The sequence below is a fragment of the Grus americana genome, chromosome 3 (genome assembly GCF_028858705.1).
Source record: "Grus americana isolate bGruAme1 chromosome 3, bGruAme1.mat, whole genome shotgun sequence".
In the NCBI taxonomy this organism is placed as follows: domain Eukaryota; kingdom Metazoa; phylum Chordata; class Aves; order Gruiformes; family Gruidae; genus Grus; species Grus americana.
This window is the reverse complement of record NC_072854.1, coordinates 71,900,548-71,925,296: the sequence shown is the minus strand read 5'-3', so window position 1 is coordinate 71,925,296 and position 24,749 is coordinate 71,900,548. Positions and strand designations below refer to the sequence as shown.

At 42.5% G+C, this 24,749-nt stretch overlaps 1 protein-coding gene and 1 long non-coding RNA gene across 2 annotated transcripts in view; one reads left to right on the top strand and one right to left on the bottom strand.

Moving 5' to 3' along the window:
• The window catches only part of UST (uronyl 2-sulfotransferase), a 166,170-nt gene extending 141,974 nt beyond the window's left edge, over positions 1-24,196 (top strand). Inside the window, exon 8 of the mRNA XM_054822007.1 lies at positions 23,742-24,196. Within this exon, the coding sequence (XP_054677982.1) occupies positions 23,742-24,022 (281 nt within the window). The 3' untranslated portion in view covers positions 24,023-24,196. The remainder of the gene's footprint in view (positions 1-23,741) is intronic.
• On the bottom strand, positions 20,793-24,317 carry LOC129205041 (uncharacterized). The gene is made up of 3 exons (XR_008576570.1): positions 24,190-24,317; positions 22,699-22,932; positions 20,793-22,238 (listed from the first exon to the last, which is right to left on the bottom strand). It is a non-coding gene; the product is annotated as an uncharacterized LOC129205041 (long non-coding RNA).
• Between the last annotated feature and the right edge of the window lie 432 nt (positions 24,318-24,749).

Here is a 24,749-nt window from a genome sequence, read left to right as displayed (position 1 = left end):
AGACTATGTGTGTGTTGCATGAGAGACATAACTGTGGCACCAAAAGCTTTATCCATGATAGTATCAGTCTCATTGCTAAAATACAGGCAACAGTAAAGGTGTGGCAATAGAGTTTGGTGTGGCTTTCCAAGCCCATGTGGACCTTGTATGCATCCAGGCTCAACTCCGCTGTATTTACTATTCCCTGCTAGCATATGCTTGTTAGATTGGAGTTAGCTTGTATGTGCATAGTTACGCAGCAGAGTAAATAAATATACCTATATATGCCTATAAATATATCTTGTGGCCCAAAACGAATGACGCATTTTGAGATGAAAGGTGAGGTGGCTGGCAGCCTGACACAACAATGATACTCACTCCGAATAAGTGTTGCCCAGAGAAGTTGTGGATGCCCCATCCCTGGCAGTGTTCAAGGCCAGGTTGGATGGGGCTTTGGGCAACCTGGTCTAAGTGGAGGGTGTCCCTGCCTGTAGCAGGGGGGTTGGCACTAGATGATCTTTAAGGTCCCTTCCAACCCAAACCATTCTGTGATTCTATGATATGATTCTAAATCTGCTCCCTCAGCTTACAGTGCAGGGAAGTGCAATTTACTGGTCCATCTGCCGAACATATTACTATGGTACCGCTTTCTCCTAGAGTCAAGATGTGTGGTTGTCTTTGTAAGTACAGCAGCACCAGCAATAATCACTTAGATCAGGTGAGAAATTGATGTGCTTCATATTGGCAGGTTGGGATGGTGGGCATGGTTCGTGAACTGGAGGAATGAGGAGGGCCAGTGTTGATCCACAGTGCCCCTGCCCGGCGCTTCTGGCATTGGAGGAGGTTGGCTACATTCCAGGTCTCACCACTGAACGTGGCAAAGGGAGGATATGGTTTCTCTGCTTGCCAGTTACAATGCAGATTTTTGAAGACTTATTTTAGGCTTGGATTTTCATGGGACTTGAATTTTTAAATGCTTGGAATGCGTTGTAGTGGAAGGTGGCGTCCATGTTCCCTTAAATCATCCTTTGAAAAACCTAGATCAAATGTTTCTTTTCTACTAAAGTTTATGGACACATGAGCTCATAGACTGGCTCTGGCAACCTACAATGTATTGTAGAGAGATGCTAAGTATTTTTTCATAGAATTACTGAATCTTCCCTTTCCTTGTGCTGTAATACATATTGTATATACAGAGCTTGTGCTCTGCAGTCTACTACCTTTTTGCTTTTCCTCTCCACCACCGTTTTCATATTGCTCTTCCCCATCAACTGGCAAGGTCCTTACCTGAAGCCAAACACGCTTTATTTTTTTGCAGTCCCTTGTCTGAGCCTCTCCATCATGAGCACAGTTTCCCCTGTCTAAATTTTCTGTATAATGCGTTTATACCTGCAGGATTATGAAGGCTGCGACCACCTGCGGCATCATCTTCAGCTTTTAGTGCAATTGCAAAAGACTTCAGCCTCCAGATTTTGCATTTCATCCCACATCTTCATGATGCTCGCATTGTTTCAATTTCCTTTCATCAGATCTATTGATGGGCTGTCTGCTTTTGGACTAAACCCACGCAGATGTAATTTCATACTTCGTTGCAGTAAAAACAAAACTTACTTGTAGTCTAAATCCCAAGGGGCCAGTCAGCCAAACCCTTGCATCCCACATATCAAGAATTCGTGTGTATTTTTTTGTGTGTCAGGAGATCATTTTGAAGGGTTGGTGCTGGTATCTTTCAAGCAACTGTCATGTTTATCTAATGAGCATATCAGTCACTAAAGATGTTATGGTTTATAACAGTGCTCCTGCTATTCATCTGAGTTTGATTCCCTGATGCATCTTTTGAATGTTTCCTGTTCCTAGTATAACAAAATGAAAAACCCGTGGACAAGCAGCTTTGTTAAAGCCCTGGTACAGAGGGAAAGCTGTGTTCGGGCGCAGCGTTAGCTATGTCTCATAAATAATCCAGGGTCACTGATGACAAAACACCACAAACTTTTTAATGACAGACAATTAAAGCTTGCAACGACAGTTCATTCCTTCTTGACTTACTAAATAAAATCATAATGCTATTTTAATCAGTAACATGCCAGCTAAACCTCTGTTACTCCTTCTGCTTTAAAAATAGCATTTGAATAAAAATTATAGCAGTAACAGATTATGCAAAGTGCTTCTTTAACAATATTGACCTCTATGCAGGCAACAGAAGGCATAGAGGAGGCAACGGGCAGCCATTAAATCCCAGTTAAGAAGCCTACTTCTGTTCCCAGCTGCAGATCCAGGACATTTGCACACATCTTCAGTTCACCTACGTGGAAACAAGCAAGTTGCACGAGGTGGCTGGGGCTGGAATCTGAAAAACTTTTCTTAATAATAGGACCAAAACAACTGAGAATTTACCTTGATTATCGTTGTGTCCCACAGTATGTTTTCAGGGATGGTGTTCAGGGAGCAACATGTTATAACTGAAAACTGAGCGTATTGGGCATTGAAGACACAGGAACAGTATGGAGCAGATCACAGAGCTGAGTATTCGCTTTGCTTTTAGGAGCATAATCATATTTTCAGTCTTCAAAGAAGGCTATTGTATTTTCCCCTCAGACTAATCATTAAGTCCTGCCCATTGTATCAGTGGTAGAATAGCTACAGGTTAAACTGATTGTTCTTATCCCTGAGGCATCTTGCAAGAGCAATGTGAGTATCTTTTATGACTCAGAAATGTTTTGAAAAATATTAAAGGCAAAGTAACTACAGAAATTTAATTATAAAAAAAAAAAAAAAAGCTTTTGCCTGTAGTTTTTTGTAGAGACCAGCACCCCTTCCTAAGGAATTACTTGGGGTTTCATATAAACATTGCAATTTAAAATCAAGTTTATACAGTGATAAAAATGAGCTGCTATAATAATTAAAATGCTGTAATCATTAAAATGATGAAAACATGAAAGAGCATAAATTCTGACAAGTGAGGTGTGAAATTATAGCAAGGCACTTTCGGGCATACAGCTTGCTAAGGGCATTAAAGCTAATACCAAAAGAGTTTTTTCAACCACATCAGAACTAGGTGGCCCACCAGAAAGCTGGGGAGAGGGAGACAGTGGGTAGCTGGGAGAGGTGGCAAGGAGGCGCTCCCAGGGAAGGCACAACCCCAGGGTACATCTATAAATACACCAGTTACTCCCAGAGGACACGGTGTATTGCGCTCTAAGTCATCTTAATACCACTGTTACTACTATTAGAAAAGAAGGGAAAGAATTAGAATAAATTTCAGCAAAGTGCAAAGGTTGGTCCTTGATTACAAAGTTATAAGAATTAAAATGAATGAAATATATTAGTAGTGTAGCTCTCAGCTGCTACACAGGAGTCTTCTGATATGTCTCCCAGCCATCATTCCTGAGGGGATAATCTGCTTAGTTGAGCACAGCTTCACACCATGCCTGTGCTCCTGCCTCCCAGCCCCTTTGCTTTACCTGCCCTGGGGGCAGTTTGTGGTGCTGGAGAGCTGACCCCTTGCTCTTCAGAGAGTGAGTCTTTCTTGGAGTTTATTGGAATTTCCCAGCCTTTTTGATCTGTCCCTCTTGAAAACTTGCTCTCCAAGAAGCTATAGGAAGAGGAGAGGTTTTTACTAAATATGACTAGGAAGATTCCTTTTTTCTTCTTTTTCTCTGTTGTTGGAGCGGGATCATAAATTTAGAAATGTAGTAAGAGTGTCCTTCCCTCCGCTGCTCTCTAGGCTCATCTTCTCTGTCTCCTCCTTTTCTTCCAAATTGCATTCCCATTGTGTTCTTTAATTAGTATCTTCTCTCCAGTTGGGCTGCTTTTTCTATCTCCAACATTTGTACAATTGTTACTGCACTTTATAAATCTCAAAACATGAGTTGTACTTGTACTGCTTGCACTCAATTTAAATAACTTTTTAGTTACTTGCAGATGCTATCTATAATACAGATTACAGATTTGGTGTTAGGGTGTGGCGGTTTTTTCTCCTCACCTATCTTTTCTCCTTGGCAGTGTCAGGAGTGCTGCTGTCAGAGCTAGTATTCACCAAGGATCTCTTTGAAACTGAAATTGCCAACTCTGCAGTGTGTCCTGTCATTCAATCAGCAGCTATTTTGGAAGAATGGGAGGTCGTTAGCATGACTACGAGCTTTTAAAGGGCTGCAGTGGTCACTTCGAGAGCAACAGATGAAAGAATCCAATTTTTGCACTGGTAGGAACTAAAAGAACAGGATTAATAGACAGTTGGGAAAGGTCAGTATGGTGTTTGTACAGCCTCACAAATCAAATAGTTCCTTGAAGGAGTCAGCAAGCACAGGGATATGAGATGGTACAGGTGTGGTTTTCAGCAGGGTCTCTGTCCAAAAGCTCTTAAAGAAAACAAAGTGTCAGGATATGAGAGAGAATGTTCTCTGGCAGGGTAAAATTGGTTAAGGAGGTAGGCATTAATTGTTCTGTAGTCTCCCCTTACTTTAAACAAAGAGGGGAGTCCTGCAGGGACTGTGCTCCAGCCTGGGACAAATGTTCTCTTAAAAAGATGAGACTGAGGTGAGAGAAGTCACTGCCAATGTGAAATTCCCAGGAAGCAACAAGAGCAACACTGAAGTGTTTTAGTAATCATAACAAAGCAACACATTAAAATTCAGCTTATGTGCAGTTGAGAAGGTCTGTCCTCGGCACGCAGGACTGCAGTCCGCTGATGCTTGGGGTCCTGGTCTGTGTCCAGGTTGGTAGGAAAGTGCACAGATTGTCAGATGGGTGGGGTTTTTTTCTTTCTGCGGGGGGAAGCAGTCCCCTACAGATCACCCTAGCTATTGGGCAGCAGCATTTCCATGGCAAAGAAATTTTCATGCAAAGCTAGATCAAGCCACGGCTCCGTTTTTCCAGATGGCAAAAAATGATGACGCAGGACAGAAAGGCTAAATCCTGGCTAATTCTCAAGAGCAGCTGAAAAAAAGATGTTCAGTTTTGAGGTGCTGCCTTAGTTGCAAAGCAGGGAGTTCACACAGCTGTAGTTCTGACCTACATTTAATTGTAGGTGATTCAGGAGCATCAGTGCATACCTGCTCTTGCTCCAATTTATCCGTTCTCTTTCAAGTCCGTGGTCTGGGTAGGCAAGAGGTGGCGAGGATGACAGTGAAGCCAAACAAAGATAATTTTCTGTAGAAACACCAGGCCTCATTTACCAGCTAGACTTAGCAGAGGAAGAAAGAAATTGTTGAGTTGGTCTCTGGTTTTCTAGCAGTGAGCAGCAGCTGTTTTGGTAGCAGTAGCAGCAGCTCATATAACAAATGCTTCATGATGAATGCAAACAAAAGCCAGCCCTGAAATTCCAGCTCCACTATGTACGCATAAAATATAAAACCAGTTCAAAATAACATAACTACTCAACTTAAGGGATTTTTTCCCCCCCTCTAAATAAATTCCATATGAGCATTAGTGTTTGGTCTGCTCAGTTCTCCAGGGCTCACCCAGAAAACATTTGTATCATATAGGCTGAGGGCAAAAAGTGAGCATAAAAACAGACCAAGAAAAAAGTATTTTTAAAAGAGGTGCACGTGCAAAGAGGTGTGTGGTTTGGGGGAAGATTTTGAGAATACCAAACATGCTTACTGGATTGAAATTACTGCTGATGTTTGTGAGTTGGCTGAATTCACTTGCCTCCAAAATAGATCTTGGAGGAATTCTTCATGCACCTCTGTGTAATTTGGTTTCTGAAGATGACTTGTGGTTTTAAAGGCATCTACATGTTAGAAGAGTGTTATGCCCTCTAGCATGAATGTCTTTCCAGATAGCTAGTGGGAGGATTTCTGGGGAATGCAAGTTGCTGATGAGTGCATACTCAAGGGAAATGAGGGTATTGAAGAGAAAGAAAAAAATAATAATTGGAGACTCAGGAGAAATAGAAGAGCTGTCCAGGGGGCAGTGCCTTAAATTGTCATCTTCCTCCAGTTGCTCAAGTTAAAACAACAAGTAAACCCCAGCATTTACCCATCCCTCCCCGCTTTGCTGCTTGCTGAAAGTCTGGAGCAGCGTCTGTTGTCTGCCCACGCAAGTGCTCCCGCTCTGTTCTCAGGCCCTGAAATACTCTCTCTTCACAATCCCTTTGCTTTCCCCACAGCTTGCTTTGACTCCTCTGGTCTGGCTTCCCTGTAACTGTGGGATTAATCAGCTCTGCGCATCCACCATAGGAAGAAACCTTTCTTCTTGTGTTCTGCCAGATCAATGATAAAACAATATACCCTATTCCTGTGCCTGTTGTGGTATGATTCCATCTAATACTTTTTGTGTAGTGAAAATCTTACACAAGGTAATTGTAGTGGTCTGTCTTCTTCCATAGTGTTTCTTTCAGTTGAGTTTTGGAGAGTCTATGAAGTTGCGTTACTGTGTGATGTATTGCTATACTTTGGGTACACACGTACCTGTAAGTCATTATGACTGTTACATCTCCGGTATTACAGAGCATGCAAACGCAGGGCTCAGAACAAAATTGGTGTGCTTGTCTCAGTCTTTGCTCCTCCTGCTGCTTGCGTGCTCCGATTCATTTCCAAACAATCAGCTACATTATTTGATTTCTTGCTTTTTGTGGACTGGAAGGGGGAAAAGGAGTTGGATAAAGAGCACCGTTGGACCTAGCAAAAAAAGAGGAGAGAGAAGGTGGGTTGTTTCGTTGTTTGCTTGCGTCTAGCCTGAAAGAAGTGCAACACAAGTTACTGGGAGAGCCCAGTGGCTGGTTATGTTGGCTCTGTGTTGAGGGAAGACGTGGAGCGCACCGATGTTGCTGCGGCAGAGTATTTGGTGCATGCCCGCCTTGCAAGGAGCATGTTGTGCACAGGCTGGCCAGAGCCCCTGGTGCTTTGCAGAGCTGCGCTCTTGGGGTTTTCAGGATGTTAGCAGGTTTGGAGGTTTACTGCTTGGGCAAGAACATGTGCTTTTCCTGTTACGTAAAATGAGAGTGTGGGATTAATGGGTGGCTGATACACATCTCCCAAAAGGTAGTGGAAATTGGACATGACAGGAATGAGAGCATAGCCAAAGCAAATTTATTTAAAATGTTGAATGAAAGTATTCACAGAAAACTCTGTTTTAACCTAAATACCACTAAATATTTTGCTGGGCATTGAAGTCGTATTTTTATTTTTTAAGTTTTCTTCCGCTCTCCACTGTCCCTGTAAGAGCTCTGCCAATTTCACAGTAGCCGTGAACTGATCTGTGAAGGGTCTTCAGGCAGCTGACAAACCTGGTTTACTTCACTGGGTATTGATATTACTTAATGTCAGGTGCTTAAATTACGTACCAGGGAAACCGAACTTCTCTGCATGATCAGTGAAGAGAGATAAGTGGCTGTGTATCTCTCTGGGGGTTTGTTTGATGCCCTGAGTGGCTGCCTGGAGTTCAGCAGCAGGAATATTTCTCACTTGTGCTGTATACTGGCATACCGTTGGATAGAGATGGATGTTGTCAAGGATTTGGCATGCGGTAGTGTTTGTAGGAGCAAGGAGAAGTATGCATATAAAAACAAAGTTTATATCATGCCTTCTTAGTGCTCTCCTTGTCTATCCAACAGATAGCTGTGTGCATCATTGTGTGCTATTTGAGCTTAGTTTTTGGTGGAATTGTTTGGGGGGGATGGGTTGTGGGGTTTGTTTGGGATTTTTTTAGTGCCCTCGGTAGTATCTTTTCCTGCAGTGTTTCCAGGAGCAAAGTCTGTGACCTAGTTTCCTCTGGGGCAAAGAAACACAGCAGAAGCCCAGGGCTTCCTTGCCAAGAGCAAAGGAGATGAATGAAGAGTAAAACCTATTCGAGTAAACTCTGGAGAAACCCCTGCATGGTGACCAAAGCAGCTGCTAGAAGAGTGCTTAGCGTGCCTGAACTGCGGAAGATAGGAAACCTGGCGAAGGAGTTTGGATAGTAAAACTGCGAAGGGACCTGGAAGAGGGTGAAGCGTGGCAGGACCTGCTGGGGTAGGGGACGATGGTCAAACAAACCTGCTCAGGTATTTGGCAGCAAGGTAGTTTCACCAGTTGCTTCCTCCATGTTCTCTCCAAGGCTTTTTGGATGCAGCACATATGAGATGCATCTCTGGTCTTGCGCTGACCACAGCTTATTTTTCAGTGTTTGAGAAGTCCTCAGTCTGTTTTTCTGTGCTGAATCCTGGTTCACAGGGACTAGTGTTTGTCCAGTTTCACCATAAAGGTATCAGGTAATAATACTTTCCATGTCTTCCTTGGGGTTATTATTTCAGGATTTGTGGATCTCTCAGGCATGGTTTGTTGCAGGGGTTTTTTTTTCCCTCTAGATTCTTATCCTATCCATTCCCATTCTTTCTTTAGCTCAGTAAGTGGTAAACTCAGTGGTAAATTTGGAGTGTCTGTGATGGCGATTGAAAGCCATTAGAGAGAGGGTATAATCTGTGAATCCTGGATGCCAAATAGCATTTTGAAGAGGTCATGGTCTTTCCTGGTTTTGGTTACTTAGTTTAGCCCATGATTTTGTGTGTTAAACCAATTGATTTTTCTTTAATGAGCAGGTGTGATGTTTAGCATAGAGGATGTATGCTCTTTTTAAGCACAATGAAACAGATTAAGATTGTTTTGCTTTGTTTGCAAATGAAAAATTGTTTTTTCCAGTGAGCATGGTGAAAAAGGGTGAGATGAGTGCTGTTGGTGTCCAAACCCTTGAAAGAAAGACATTATCCCAATAGGCACATATATATATATATATACACACAGACAGCCTGATATACATATACATACAGCCTGATAAACCAAGAACAGCTTCCATGGGACTGCAAACCCTTTTTGTAGTCAACCATTTTCAGCTCTTATTTGCTGAAAATAACAGGAACAAATTGCAGCTTGTGCAACTTTGCCTGTTTGGTGCAGCGGCGCCAGTGCAGGTGGCTGATAGCAAGAAACCTCAGTCTGTCATCTTATACTTTAGCAAACAGCTTACCAAAAATGTCAGCCCAGTTCATCTAGAACTTCTACTAACAGAAGAGCAGTAAAGTTGCAAAGCATATTTGTGTATTGAATTTCAGTATTTACTTGGCACTGCCTTCTGCTGCTGGTGGAATATGGCGTGTGGTCCCCAGCAGGCTCCAGTACTTTGTGCAGTTGCAGAATACGTTATTTAGCCTATTTTAAGAGCAGACTCACCACTTAGCCAAAGGTTCTGCTTTGAATCACTGAAAATTATTTTCCTTGGTGCATGTTTTTGCAAGCTACTTGTAGAAATCAATGGTTTGAGTCCCTGCTTAATTCAGCTATTCAATTCACAGACTGCTTCTGTTACCCTTCCAGACCACATCTTGGTGTACATCCCACTTGTTCAACAGGTTTTGTTTAACAGAAATAAAAAGTTAGCTCATAGACACTTTGTATCTCATGTGTAGAAAGGGAAAAGCTCCCAGTCCCACACATCTTTTCATGTTGTATACACATGTGTGAGTAATTTTGTGAAGAAATGGCACATGATACGTTGGTATATTTTATTAGCAATTGGCAATGCCAGACCAACATTTTGATTTCAAAGTAGTGGCAGAACTTACACAGATTGCCACTAAAATCAAATCTAGCACCGCATCCCTGTTTCTAAGTCTTAGCAGACAGATTGGATAATCAAAGGCAAGAGAGATACAACAAAAGTATTTTGATAAACAAATGTCACCCACTTTAAAGTGTTGAATCTTAGTTTAATTTTTCCCATGCTACATAAATAGTCCCTTCACTTCCTTCAGCCTTGTGGTTTTTCATTTCCCACTGTTACTCAGACCAAATAAAAAAGAAAAAAAAAAAAGTAGTTATATTTATGAGGACTCTGTATTTGCTCAGTTTGGGGGCTTTCGTTTCTTCAGTAAATGTACTTAACAAAATTAAATGCTCTGGGAATGTGCCAGAAATGCTGTCAACCACTGTGGCAAGCAGATGGATGAAGTGTCAGCTGAACATGATGTGCCTGGGTTACCGTGTTTGTTTAGAAAGTGATGACCATAGTGACTGGCCACACCAGAGGAGCCTGTGAGGAATGTATTTTTAAAGAGCTCGGAGTCATAATTTCATATTCCCAGCACCCACGGGCTTACAGGAGAACTTGGCCTCCATCTAGACACCAAATTGGATTCTGGGACCTATATACTCAGCATGAAGACAAAATCTGATTGCACACGTTGGTCTTCCGATGGGTGCTGAGCCTAGGTCAATGCATGTGCCTTAGTGCCCTGTTGCCATGTGTAAGTGCATATATACATCCATTGCAGTAGGCGTCCCTTCTACGCAAACATACACCAAGCCTCCCAGAGATTAATTTTTGATTTTTTGGACAGGCCTTTACAAAGCTCTCTTGATTTTTATTGTTTTAAATTGTTTCTGTTACTATGGAAATCCTGAATGTGCTGTTCTCTCAGATAACTTTTTCATCATGTTTTCCACAGAACTTCATTAAAATACTCTGTTTTAAAAAAAAAAAAAACCATAATATATTCAATGGTGCAGTCTGTCTGCAGATTTTTAAAAGCTGATCATTTATGTTTTCAGGATTTCTTTGAACCATGGGGCAGGAGTGAAATTTAGGCATTTATTTTTCTGGTAAGCTTAGCAAATTGAATAGATTTCATAGATTCAGAATCAGATTTGTTGTTTTGAGGAATATCTGTTGAAATTGGGCACTGAAATGGTAAGTCTTGGTTCTTAATGATGTTTTCTGTGTTACTTTACCAGATAAGTTAAATTTACCTATAGGTTGCAGTCTTGCTTTTAGAATTAGCCTATGAAGTCGAAGAAATCTCTTGCCCTGAATTGCCTTTTTTGTTAAAGTAAAAGAAGTATTCTCAGTCTGTGCTTTGAGACAAGCAACAGTTCAAATCTGTGGTAAAGGCACATAGGCTATCATTTACTTCTGGTTCTTAAATATGAAAAAAGTTAAAATTAGTTATGTCATATGGCTTTTTAACCACAAATAGCAGCATTTTCCATTAATTATTTGTAGCTCTAATCACACCATCTCAAAAAGGATCTAACAGAAATAGAAAAACAAAAATACAAAAATTAAAAAAAAAAACCCAAAAAAAGAAATACAAAACAGAAAGAGAAAAGGTACAAAGCAGGAGCAAGGGAGATGGTCAGGGACATGGAATGGCTTTCATAGGAAAAGAAATTTAATAAATAGACCTCTGAGTTTGGAAAAGAGACAACTGAAGTGGGATATGCTAGAAACAAAATATGAACTGTGGTGCAAAGAGATTGAATGCAGAATGATTAGTCTTGATTTCTCAAGGAGAATCAGTTTTTAAAAGTTTAAAATAGACATAAAGGGTTGGGTGGTCTTGGTTGTGATTTTGGCTTTTTTAGTCAACAAATAACTATAGTGTGGAACTCCCTGCAACACACCATGATGATGATCAAAACCTTGGTAGGATTGCAAAACCTCTGCATTCGTGAAGAAGTTTATTGTGCATATACATTTAGTAGCCACCCGTGCAGCTTCTGGCTGGAGGGGCACAGAGCTGCTGAGCACCAGAAGCTGCGAGATGCTCTGTGCCTCTGCCACTCCTCCTCCCAGCATCCAGTACTGGCCACCATTCAAATACTCAGTGTAGTGACTAAGTGGGTACTTCATCTGATCCATTGTGCCTGTTAAATGCATTATAATATATGTATTTTGTGTGTATTTGAAATTTCCCAGAGACAGGCGTGTCAGGTTTGCCCACACCTGACAGCAGCCATTTTTACTCTGCTGGCTCTGGATGGGTTCAAACTAACTTCCTTTGCAGCAGCCTGTATAGTGCTGTGGTTTGGATTTGTGGCTAAAACGAAGCTGACATCGCACCAGTATTTTGGCTGTTGCTGAGCAGAGCTCACGCAGCGTCAAGGCTTTCTCTACTTCTCACTCTGCCCTCTCGGTCAGTAGGCTGGGGACGGGCAAGAGGTTGGGAGTGCGGACAGCCAGGACAGCTGACCCAAAGTGGTCAAAGGGATAGTCCGTACCATATAATGTCATTCTCTGCAATAAATACGGGGTGGAGGAGGAAGAAGGGGATTTTTGGCTTCCAAGGTGGCCATTGCTCAGAGACTGGCTGGGCATTGGTCTGTCTGTGGGAGGTGATGAGGGATTTCCTTTGCATTGCTTTTTCTCCCACCTCTTCCCACCCCCCCCCCCAACCTATTGAACTGTCCTCATCTCTACCCATGAGTTTCCTCGCTTTTGTTCTTCCTGTTCTCTCCCTCATCCCATTGTGGGGGCAGGGGGACTGAGCAAGCAGCTGCATGGGTGTTTGGCTGCTGGTCAACACACCACAGCGGGGTTTCTCTCTCTATCTTGGTGCAACTCTTAACATTGCATGTCTCGTGAATAATGTTTGGGGCCTTTATTTCACCACACCTGAAGATTGCACTGTAGAAAATGGCAATGTTCTTGAACAAGAGCCTGGTTTCTTGCAGGTTTAGGGTTCTTTTTAGTAACCTCACTCCCTCCCAAAATGCCTTTTTCTTGAAGAGTTCTTCCTAATTGCTGTCATATCCTTCCTGGTTTCTGTCCCATTTTATCATCATTCAGAGGTGTTAATGTTTACATGTGCCCATAAATACTGAAATGGAAAAAGACAGCAGGTCATTTTGTCTCCTGTTTTATTAAGCACAAGGGAAAGTTTTGTGTGGTATAGCCATGAAGCACAGTAGTCATTATGTCAGGGCTAGTATTGTCATTAAATCAAAACAGTGCAGTCATCCTGGAAACTTTGATACTAGCCAGTCTCTCTAACACTGGAATGAAACTACTGATTGAAACATTGCAGACATAAGACAATTTGCAGGACTAAGTGCAGGAGCAGTGGCTTTTCATACCCTCTAAATCTCCTGTTCTGATTTGTGGGTGTTTTCACAGTTCTCATCTAATTCCTTCAACCTGCAGTAGAGTTAAGGCTACTGAGAATACACTTCCTGTAACAAGGTGATAGATGGCAGAACGATGTGCCCATGTATCTCTTCCCTGTCAGCGCAGTAATGCTGAATGCGAGTTGAATTAAAAAGGATCGTTGAACAAACGCTGTTTGCTCAGTGGATTGCTCTTGGCACTGATGCACGAGCAGGAACGGTCAAGGTGTGCTGGGCTGATGAAGTAAGTCATTGGAGACAGATGAGGGGTACTACAGGGAGGCTGTCTTTGCTACTGGCTGGTGCAGATGAACGGGGTACATCAGGAGGCCTTTGTCTGCAAAGTATGTGTCAGAAATGCCATTTCCCCCCCCCTTTCAGAAGGAAAATCTATTGCCTGGAGTACAGAGCAAGTACATGCATGTGTAAATCTCAATAGTATTTGAACAGCGTCTAAGCACCTAAAAATTACCTGTATTAATTTATATTAACCCAAGCAGATTAAAATCACACTTCTTGAACTGGGGGCCTGCTTCCAAAAACTCTCAGATGTCTAAATAATTGCTAGGGAAGTCTCGTGCCATAGCTCGCTGAGACACTGCATCCTGTGATACTTGCCTCTGAGGTAGCCCACCTCATCCAAGCGCTTCCATGCCCAGAATCAAATGGATCATGCCAGCCCTAGGGATTTTCTTCTCCCTTTTTCAAGTCCTCAGCCCTCACCTGCGGCTGTACTGCTGAAGCGGTGCTGAGGTTGGCATGAAGAGCCACTGCGTCTCTGTGTAACCTCTGCAACAGCATCTCCCTTGGAGGTTTTGGGGAGGGGGATGACCTGTGGTGACTCAGCCCCAGGTGTCCCAAGTTCCCCATCACAGAGCAGGGCTGCAGGCTCTGATACCTAGGTGGCAGAAAGCCCAGGTGTGAATTCACCTTGACTTGGGTTTAATGACTTTGTGGAAATCCAGCAGTAGCCTCTTTCACTATGAAGTCCTGAGGTAGCTAAATGTTTGGCTTATTTGTCTGTCAGGCTCTTCAAAGTCTGCGAGGTGCATAGACATTTCTGTCTTTTTATGAGCGAGGACGCTTGCCCTTCATGCGAGATTGTTAGTGCAGGCATGGAGGGGAGCAGTGGGTCACCTGGGGCTTCCTGGAAGGAGGAAAGATGCATTCTTGTTTTGGGTTCATAGTAACCTAGGGGGATGCGAAGACCCTGGCAGCCTTAGGGTGTTAGTCCTGTTGAGACATTATACTTTGCCTTCTAGCCTGAATGGTAGAGAATCAAGACATTCCCTCTCCAGGAAAAGCATGGGGTGAGAATTGCATTAGCCACACTAGGAGATTACTCTTCTCTCCCAGGACTTCCAGTTAATATAATTCCCCCTCTTTTTTTTTTTTTTTTTTAGTTTTTTCTCTTGCTGAAACAAGTCTGCCTGTGTTAAACAACAGACCCTTTTCCTCGGTTTTGGCCAGAGGAGGAAGCCTTTGTCCCGATACCCTGGCAGTTGGCCAAGGCAGTCAGGCTGTGGGCCAGGACGGGGTGAACTTGAAAGGAACAGTGTGTTGTTTCTGCTCTGGTAGCATTCTTCCTTCTTCACCAGTGCCTCAGCCCCTGGCCGCCTTCAGTCACTCATTATACACAAAAGAACCTAAGGGCAAAAGAGAGAATTTTCTCTTGACCGCCTGTAACTTGCAATAATAAGAAATAAAGCCGTTTCAGGGCTTTCAGTTGTCTGTGTGCAGACATAGTTGGGAGAAAATCTTCTTGGAACTGGCAACTTTCTCAGAAGGGAGAAGAGAACTGATATCTTTTTCTTTTTTCCTCCATTTTCATAGCAGCTTTCATACAGTAATGTGCATCTTCCGGTCCCATATACCCTATCTGTAGCAGTTTTACCTTGGCAGTGCATAGATTTTATTATTGGCCATTACTTTAGTCCTAGTTAGTATTTTTGCTTTCGTTTCTCATTTCAGTAGTTATTCTACTCTTATATAAAGCAATAAGCAGTCATATGTACACTCTAGGAAGACGGGAAAATGCAGCACTTAGAACTAATAATTTTTAAGGCCATGTTTTCAAAGTTTTAAAAAAAAAATTAGTGTTACTTCACAACCTGCAAGGCCTGATGCTGCAGGGTCATTACCACTAGGTTTGAACAGCCAACGACTGGAAAAGGTAGCAAATTAGGTGTTCAGACATCTTCCAAAAATGACATTGACACTGAGGTATCTCAAAGGCACTGACAAAAAGGCTTTCACAAGTGCTACTCCAGACTTGGAAGCTGACACATGCAAGACTTTGGGAACTTGCATTCTATGAAAGACTTAAATGAACCATTGGATCATTCAGTTTATCTTCTTGCGTGCTACAGGCCACGCAGTTTCTCTTACTTCTGCACAGAGATCAGCAATTGGAGTTGGTTTAGTTATCCAGCGTTGATGTAAAAATATCAATTGATAGCAAATAAACACTTTTTACTTTGTTCTAGTGATTAATCACCTTCACCACTTTAAAAAGCTGTGCCTTACTTCCAGTCCGCATTTCTCTTGCTTCAGCTTCCAGCCCTTCAGTATCCATAGTTTTCTCACCATGAAAATATGCAGATACTGTAAACAAGTCACCTCTCAATCTTCTTTTTTTGGTAAGCTGACCAGAGTGAATTTATCATCTTTCTCTAAAGTGTCCCTTCCAATCCCAGTATTCATTCTGAGGCTGTTTTCATACCCTGTCTGATTTAGGATGTGGTTACAAAACTGGATGCTATATGCCAGCGTTGCACTCATCAATACTATATATGGAAATAAAGACACCTCCACCTCGCTCCATCCCTCTTAGACATCTTAAGCTTGCACAGCACGCCTCTTCCATCGCTTCCTTCTTGTGGACAAAAAAATCACAGATAGCCGTCTACTGTGACTTGGAGCACAAAGGCAAGATGCCTGCTCTAAGTTCTCAAGTCCCAGGCTGTATCTCTGCAGATTTTCTGCATAGCATACCTGTGGTGAAGCTTTTCCTGCTTGTGAGTGTTGCTGAAATTTGTCTCAATCACTGCAACTTGCTCTTTTCTCTGCAAAAAATAATGTTAGTATCTGCGTAACCTGCTGTGCAACACTGTTCACAAGTGATCTGTAAGGACCTATTTTTAAATTGTGGTTTTGTCAGATCCAGATTTGACTGGATCCATTCATAGTTATACAGCTATAAAAGGTACATTAGAAATTGCATGTGAATTGCAACCATAGCAATTCTCTTGGCAACTCGAACCAGAGAACCCTGGCATTTCCTCTGCAGATGACTTTGGTTTTGGCACCTCCAACTCTGTCTAGTTCAACTTAGAAGTTGCTTAACAGCAATAAAAGTACCTGACCACATTCTCATAGGAATCTGCCTTTTTGCTCAACCAATGTGAGTTAATTTTTAGCTTTTTTTTTTTTTCCTTCTGTGTTAACTTACCTTAACTGGGAATACAACATTAAAGTGCACCAACTAAAGGAGTCTCTTAGAAGATCCTGTTGAGATTTGTTATCTGGTCACGTGTGAGATACAGTATGTATCTCCAGGTTGGGGCAGCAGCAGAGGCAGCGTGTGGTACAGGAGGGTTGGCTGAGGTGTCTGATGCAGCTGGAAATCTACATTGTTGGATCCACAGCTCTGAACTGGTAGGAGCAAAGGCATAACACCGTGAAGTTTCCAAGAAGAGAGTTGGAGATTTCATGATAAATACTTCCTGTCTGGAGAAGAGACCTCAGAGAGTGGTAGCTGTTTACGAACTATAGAGAAAGTTATGTATTTGCATCGCCGAGTGTGTTGTAAGGCAGGTGTTTCATAGTAGTGATATAATGCCTTCAATAGCTTAAGTAGTATTTCAGAGCACTGTTGGATGCCTATCACTGTTACATTGTCCAGTTGACAGCCAGAGCAGTGCAGTATTGACCTCTGCAATATATTCTCAATATATGTTACTTGCTCACTGTAGGAAGATGTTTCTTTTGGTATTTTCAGCCTTATTGACCCAAGATACTGCTTACGTTTATCACTAGCATTCTTTCTTTTTTTTTCTTTTTTTCTCTTTTTTCTCTTTTTTTTTTTTCTTTTATGTTTCTTCCTTGTTCTGATTTTGTGCCATGCTTTCTTGATGTTTACATCCTTGAGCATTAGTAGTTGTTTGATTATGTGTCTTTCAGATTACCTCTGCGAGCTCTTCCTGGCTCTTCTCTGTTTTGGCATCCCTCCATTTTTCTCTGCCAGGTTACCATTCTCTGAGTTCTCTGTATTTTGTCCATGTTAATGTTAATAATGAAATTGTATTAGGTTAACGGTGACATTATTCGTCCCTCTGGATTGCTTATTCATTGTAGTGGTAAGAAAGAAGAAAGAGCGTTGCTGTAACTGTCTCACTTAGATCAGTCTCTGTCATTGGCGGCCATGTTTTGCAGTGTCCGTGTGTCCTGGTTTCAGCTGGGATAGAGTTAATTTTCTTCCCAGCAGTAAGAGTAGTGCTGTGTTTTGGATTTGGGATGAGAATAATGTTGATAACACACTGATGTTTTTAGTTGTCGCCAAGCAGTCAAGGACTTTTCAGCTTCTCATACTGCCCTGCCAACGAGAAGGCGGGGGGTGCACAAGGAGTTGGGAGGGGACACGGCCAGGACAGCTGACCCAAACTGGCCACAGGGATATTCCATACCATATGACGTCATGCTCCATATATAACTGGGGAGTTGGCTGGGAGGTGGCGTGGCTCCGGAACTACCTTTTTCTTTTCGATTCTCCCCCCCATCCCACTGGGATGAGGGGAATGAGCGAGCAGCTGTGGGGTTGTTTTTTTAGCTGCCTGCTGGGTTAAACCACGACACTGTGCTAATTACAGTCTCATGTATTTGCTCCCTATTTGATAAATAGAACATCTGATTTGCCTAGGATTGCAGGTCTCTGGAGTTCTGGATGTTTCTATGACCCCTGGACAGCTGTCCTTTCAGAGAGATCCATATCTGACCTTTAGGAGACGGGACATTTCTGTGTGCCAGCAGGCTAGAGTTCTCCTGATCCCCTGGAGTTAGGAGTCGTTCCACGCCATCAAAGCAGCACAATGATTCAGGACAGAAATGCTAAAACAAAGCAAGCATTGCTAGTGGGCCTAGTGTAACTGTCCTCAGTGTGCCCGTGAGTGTCTAATTTTTATCTACACGTTGTTAAAACTTACACCTTATCTTGTTGATGTGAATAACTGAGAAGAGAGTAAACTAGCAGTAAGGAGGTTAATAATTGGGATTCATAATATTTTAGACAAAGCTACTAGATGCAATGGGACAAATTATTACTTACTTTTTCATCAACTTTAGTTTTTAATGCACTTCTTCCCCGTCAGTGACCCTTTTAGGTTTTGCCCACCGTCTCTGCTTTCCTTTAGCAAAGATGAGCCTACGTGAGGCGCTCGGTCGTGCAGCACAGCCACGGTGTGTCACCCCCCTCCTCCCACCCTGGACCTGGGACCCCATCTCCTGGGCATCAGAGAGACAGCCCGTGAGCCCAAACACATCGGCATCTCATCTGTTCTCCCAAAACCATCTTTCCAGGATACCCTTCAAGAGCCCAGCTAAAAATTTCAAGTTTGAAAGCGGATCAGGTGTGCCAGAAAATTTTCTGCTGAGCTGCAGTTAGATATTCTGGGGGGAGATCATTTCTAGCATAGCCAATAGAGCCCTGTTGTAGCACCACAGCGATCCTTTGAGTAGCATATCGAGCAGAGGCACTCGCTGATTCATACGTCACATCTAACCGCAGTGACATACATTTATTTCCATTTAAAACTGTGGAGAAGTAGGTATGTGCTGCAGCTCAGCTGCATCCGATTGAAACGCGGGGCCTCCCCGTGCAGTTCCAGGAAATGAGTTTACTATATCTGTGACAGCCATCGTGTTCGCACAGCCGTAGAGCAGCAGAGCTCCGCATGAGGTTTTTCCAGCGCAAGCTTTAGCTGGGCAAGCCTGCGGTTACACTCGCCTGCAGCCGTCCTGCGCTGGCTCCAGCCTGGCTCACCTCTCCCCACCGGATCCCCAAGGGCGCTGGGCTCCCTGGGCTTCGTCCGGGAGCAGCACTGGGGAGCAAACCTCTGCATCGCACCCGCTGAAACGGCAGGGCGCTGGAGAGAGCGTCACTCCGAAATTCTCTTTTTGAGGTGGAAAATGCCTTTAGGATCATTTTGTCTAAATATGGCAATCCAGGGGTTTTTGAGCCACAAAGTATAAAAACCACTTTTCCCTATGGTTTGGATTGCTGCAGTGAGTAACACCAATTTCTTAGTTAAACAAAAACAAAACCAAAAAAAAATAAGTAAGTGAGAGTGGGGAAAGTAATGGTAAATATTCATCACCTGGTAACCTAAAAGAATTTAATTTTCTTCATCCATTTCTGCATACCAATTTAGTCTTAATTTAAGGCATGAGCAGGCTGCACTGGGAGGTTGAGTTACTGTATAGTACATTCTTTTTAGTAATTTAAAAGAATGCCAAAGCAAACACAGTTTTAAAAAAAAGAACCCTAAAAAGTAAATGGTGTAGTTTGTTGCCCTCCATATGGTTAGCTCTCTCAAAGGTCATAAAATGGGGGTCCTTTGGTGGGACAGCTGGGTTTATGTAACATATGCAGATTGTTATTTTGGCTTTAAGCCAAATCTACCTAATTTTTCCATTTTGCTTCTATGATGAGGAGAGGTGGTTAAGGTGACTTCAAGGGGCAGTTCTGTGATTTCATTCATATTTGTTATTAAAGAGCCTTTTAAGAGTATTTAAGATTAGAAACCAGTCTAAATAAAAATCAAGTGCAAAAAAGCGAAGTTCAGTTGTTTTATCAAAAGGCTGAGCCTGCATCCAGGCACGGCCCCAACTCGCGCTGCCTGACAGCCAGCACCTCACAGCTATTTACGCACTGCGGTTACTCATGATTATACTGCGAAGCGAACCAACGGAAGCCAGAAAATCTACATTGCTCCTGTAGCCTTCCAGAGTGTGGGTGTTTCTGTCTGTACATATGTATATATCTACGGGCATAGGTTTGTGCATAGAGCAAACAAGAATTGCACACATCCAGGTATCCTCTATGCTGTGACTACTGCAAATTCGGAGGAGGAGTATGTTTCGCTGCTTTTTCGCTGCTTTCTCGCTGCCCGCCGCGAGGGTGGCACGCAGCACCTGGCTGCTTTGGCAGATCGGGTGCCGTCGGGCTGCTCCCCACCTGGCACCGCACCAGTAAATTACCCTGCGGCTGGTCCTGCCCCACACTGCCCGCCCCCCCAGGACACCCGGCCAGCGCTTTTCACCTTGTCGCGGTTGGCAGCGCTCCTGGGCCGAACACAAGTGCCTCTCTCTGCTGGGAGGAGCAGCCACCAAAGGGAGCTGGAGCTGTAAGAAGTGGCTTTTCCCGCTTAGAGTCCTGGAGGGACCGTATAAGTAAAGAGCTTTTTCCAGCGAGGTGAATGGAGTTTTCTGTAACAGAAATAACCTCTGTAAAATAAAAATGAGGTTGGCAAGCAGTATAAAGGCTTAAGCTTAATAAATGCAATATTTAGTAGTGTATATTTGCTGCTGAGTTTGTAAAGAAAACCAGACTGCAAAGCTGGCGAGAGCTACCAGCTAAGCACCGAAAGAGGAATGTCTTGAAGTGCTCAATAATCATAAGGCAGCAGTTGCCTTCTCACCCAGGGACAGCCTCAGTACAGTGTTCTTCCTGGAGCGTGTTCATCTAATACCCATCAATGGCAACTCGAACAACTGACTGAGAAGTGCAGAAAAGATGGGACATTTGTTAGTCTATTCCGGTCTATGGGTAAAAGTGGTGTAGAAAGCTCTTGGGGAACCCAAATATTTTCACCAAAAATATTTCACCACATTCACTAGCTACAGGTAGCGCTTTCTATGCTAATAATGTCTATTTTAAATGCAAGCATTTCACAATCCTTCCTCTATGCTTTTTCTTAGCTAGACAGCACACTAAAGATCGCTTCTTTATTTTTAATTCAGTTTTTGTATATTTTAATCATTTCACTCCCATCTAAATAAAACTCCAGAAATTGATAAACCGTGAACAGTCTGTAAGTGTAGAGCATATATCTCCATGCATTACTGTAATTGAAGAACAAAGAACTCTGTGTCCTAAGTTGTTTAATTACTTAGATATATGAGTAGAGACAGAGATTTCAGTGTAAAGGACTACGAAGTTTGGTGTAAAAGCTCCATTTAATTACAGAGCAGCATGTTTTAATTGTTACCAACTAATGAAAACCATCCTTCCTTTAGAGAAGAAATTAAAAGTAAAAATGCAAAATAGAATTAATGCTTTAAATATTTTTTTTGTGATTTAGAACAGCATTACGTTTGATAAGCTAGTCAACCTATTCTCTCTTTGTATCATATTCTTCCTACATTTCAAATTACTCTGCTGTAAATGGTAAGTAAAACTGAGAGGGAGAATACCTCTTTCAGATACAACTTTTTTCTTCTGCACCAGATGTGTGTGACGCAATGGAGTCAAATGAATATGAAAATGTCCAGCCCAGCATCACTTGCTGTCTCGTGTAGTACTATTAACATGAATGGCTTTCAGTTGTTTTTCTTTAATTCCTTTACTCTGAAGTAGGAAAATGTGTGTCCATTGTCTGAAAATTAGAACGTGTTTATAGGTGTGTATATCCTAAGCTATATGAACATTAATCATTTAAAATGTAAAGAAAGCCGTTTATGTTCACATAGCTGTGCTGTACCCTTCGGTTGTACTTTTTAAGATTTAAAATCTTGTACAATACATATTTTTTTGTCTGAAGGTCATTGCTGTTGTGTTCGCTAGCCGGACTTACTCATCTTTTATTACGTCTTGAAATAAATGGGTTTGCCTTTGGTTAAAATTCCTCTCTTCCCTAAAAAGTTATTTTTGGTTATTTTTCTTGGATGAATGTATTGCTTGTGAAATCCCAAGAACAACTCACTTTCCCTACTAGGAACCGTCAATCCATCCCTTAGCATTATGTGTAAGTGATTGTGAAAACGTGTTTCTCTGCACGTGTTTAGCTTTGCTGGCAGGTGCTTCAGAAGACCTCTGTTTGGACTGCTCACGCGAGCAAAACTCTGCCCATGATAAAATCCCATTTTGATTCAGGCACTCCCTCTGGAAGTGAGGGTGGTCACTTGCCACTGGGACCCGGTAGGAAACTTGAGATATTCTTTGTTGTCTGCCTCCTCCTTGTAAGTTTTTTCTTTGCCATGCTTCGTGGCCTCACCCTTTTGAATTCCTCCAGCTTGCAGAACTGCTGTTACAATAAGAATTAGGTTTCCGTATCAAAATCCAGCTCTGCCTCATTGCAACCGTTTATCTATGTAGTCATGTAGAATATGGGGATTTCTGTTTGGCATCTGAAGCAGCACAAATAGAGGATATAAATATTAAGAAAAGAATGAGCATCAGAAGCCAAGACATTATCCTGGAACAAAAAATACAGTTCTCATGCAGACCTTGCTGTTGTAGCAAAGAGCAAGGAAGCGAAGTAAGGACTGACAGGACTAAAGTTAATCTACTGGTTTTAGAGTCATGGAATACAGCTTTAAGATGTCCCCTAGTCAAGTGGCTTCCCTCAGGAGAGAATCAGTCTGCTCTTAAAATCCTCCAGGGATACAGCTTTTGTAACCTGTATACTCTACAGCACTGCCAAACTACCCTTGCCATGAAGAAGACTTTTTACTCATGTCTAACTGGTATCTCCTTGCTTCCATGCAAGCCCATCATCTTGCCGTGTCTGGACCCAGCTCTGTTCTGAGGCTATTACTGCCATTTCCCTGGGCGTCACGTTCTCCCAGAGTAACGCATGAGACTTACTGGATTGGAGCACTGAGGTTTCAGAAAACCTAATTGTAGAAGCTAGTACTTCAGCAGTGTAACATTCATCTCCACTTCTCCTTAAGACAGTTGCAGTTGTTAGGGGGGATACAGTGATGCTACAGGTCAGTACTTCCAGCTTTTACTGTTCTCTTCTTCAGAGTTGACTTTCAGTTATATTTCTGTCTTGCAGAAGAAGAAAATACTTAGGATGTTCTGGCAGCCTGTTGCCATCTGGTAGAAAACAGAAAAGTTAGTGCCTTGAGAGTTTGCTTTACACCTTGTTCAAATACAGAGAGGAGGCAAAGAGGCAACGCCATATTGTTGTTAGTAATTCTCATTCTCTATCATCAATAAAGGTGTTTTATTTCAGTTTACCAAAGCAAAAGTTGTCAGGTGAAGAGAAACATACTGAAATTTTCCAGTCCCGGGCACAACAGGAAGGTGAGCCTAGTTTAATTAACAGGTATAACAGGATGGGAAGGTGAACAGGGACATTCAGTCTTGAAGTGTCATGTGGTGATGCCAACAATGCTTTGGTGCTAGCCTGAGGTGGATTCAGACTGATACATACGTGTTTAGATCTGAAAATAATAGAGGACAACTGAGACGCAACATAGAGTGTCACATAGGAAGTAATTGGTTAGCTCAGCTCAGCTGTGTGCTGGATATATACTTCACATGCATCAGGCAAAATTTCCAAAGCGAGGCAAGATTATGGGGTTTTCTACATGCAGTTTGTGCTTATAATTGGTATGACCTAATTTGCATTTGTAGATAACTATTGCCAGTTAAGATCCTTGGTGGTTATATGCAATGCCAAATGCCATCTATGAACTAGCCATACATAAACGTGCAAGTCTAACGTCAAACATCTATATTTTTTCGTCTCTCGTGAAAAATAAATCCATTACTAAGTAGACAGATTGAGCTCATTTGTATCAGTAATGCAGTAGGCCCATGCCTTAATCTTTTAAAAAAAAAGTTTAGGTCTGGTCTCATTAATCAGCACCCACCATGTTGCTTGTTGATTTTTTTTACAGAACATAGGAAACTTGGCAATCTGACTGTGACAGTGAAAAAGACCGTCCCCTCTCCAGAAGCAATACAGATCCTCTACCAACGCATGAGATATGAATACGAGTTTTATTACTATGTCAAAGAACAGTTCCACCTGCTAAAGCGCAAGTTTGGACTGAAGTCTCATATCAGGAAACCACGTCCCAGACCTGAGTTCTTCATTCCTTCTCCCCTGGAAACAGAGGAACCGATGGACGATGAGGAAGATGATGAAAAGTGGCTAGAGGATATCTATAAAAGGTGATGGATGGAAGAACTATCCTTTCTCTTCTGGTGATCCCTCCAGCTTTCTTAAGATTTTTTTTTAATTATTATTAAAAGTCATTCCTTAAGGAACTGAGTTAATGCGCAGCAGCATTTGAAACGGAACAAAAGAGACCATTCCCACATGCTGGGGCCATCGGGAGGTACCTGGTTTTGCAGGTTTGATTCATTATATGATGTTGGCTCTACAGCATCCTTGTTATAACGTAGTTCAAGAGAGAAATATCTACTGTCTATCACAAAATAACTTTTGGAGTACACAATAGTCCTCTGGGCACCTGCAAAACATAAAAGAATAGATTAGGTGGTCTTGCAAAGTAAATTTTACAGGCTCTTCTCTCTCTTTCTCTAGAAACAAGTCTTCATTGCACAGCACTGCGGCATTAACTACCGGCAGGGAGCCATTTGGGAAGAGTGCCTCCTCCTGCCCAGAGCACCCCGGTATCCCAGTGGTACGGCCAGAGCCACTGCCGTGTCTGTGCACATCGAGGGGGGCAGGCTCAGAACGGGGCTAGGTAATGCCTGCTCAGTTCCCCTGCCCGGGAGGAGCGAGGCTCCTCTTCTGGCAAACTAATATTAGGGGACATAAGGCAAGTTACGGGAACTAGATGGTTTTGGTAAACCCTTCTAGTTCATAGAGTGGAAAAAGTTTCCTGGTCAGTGAATGGGAACAACAGATGAAAAGGCCAGGGGAGGGTTGCCTAAAC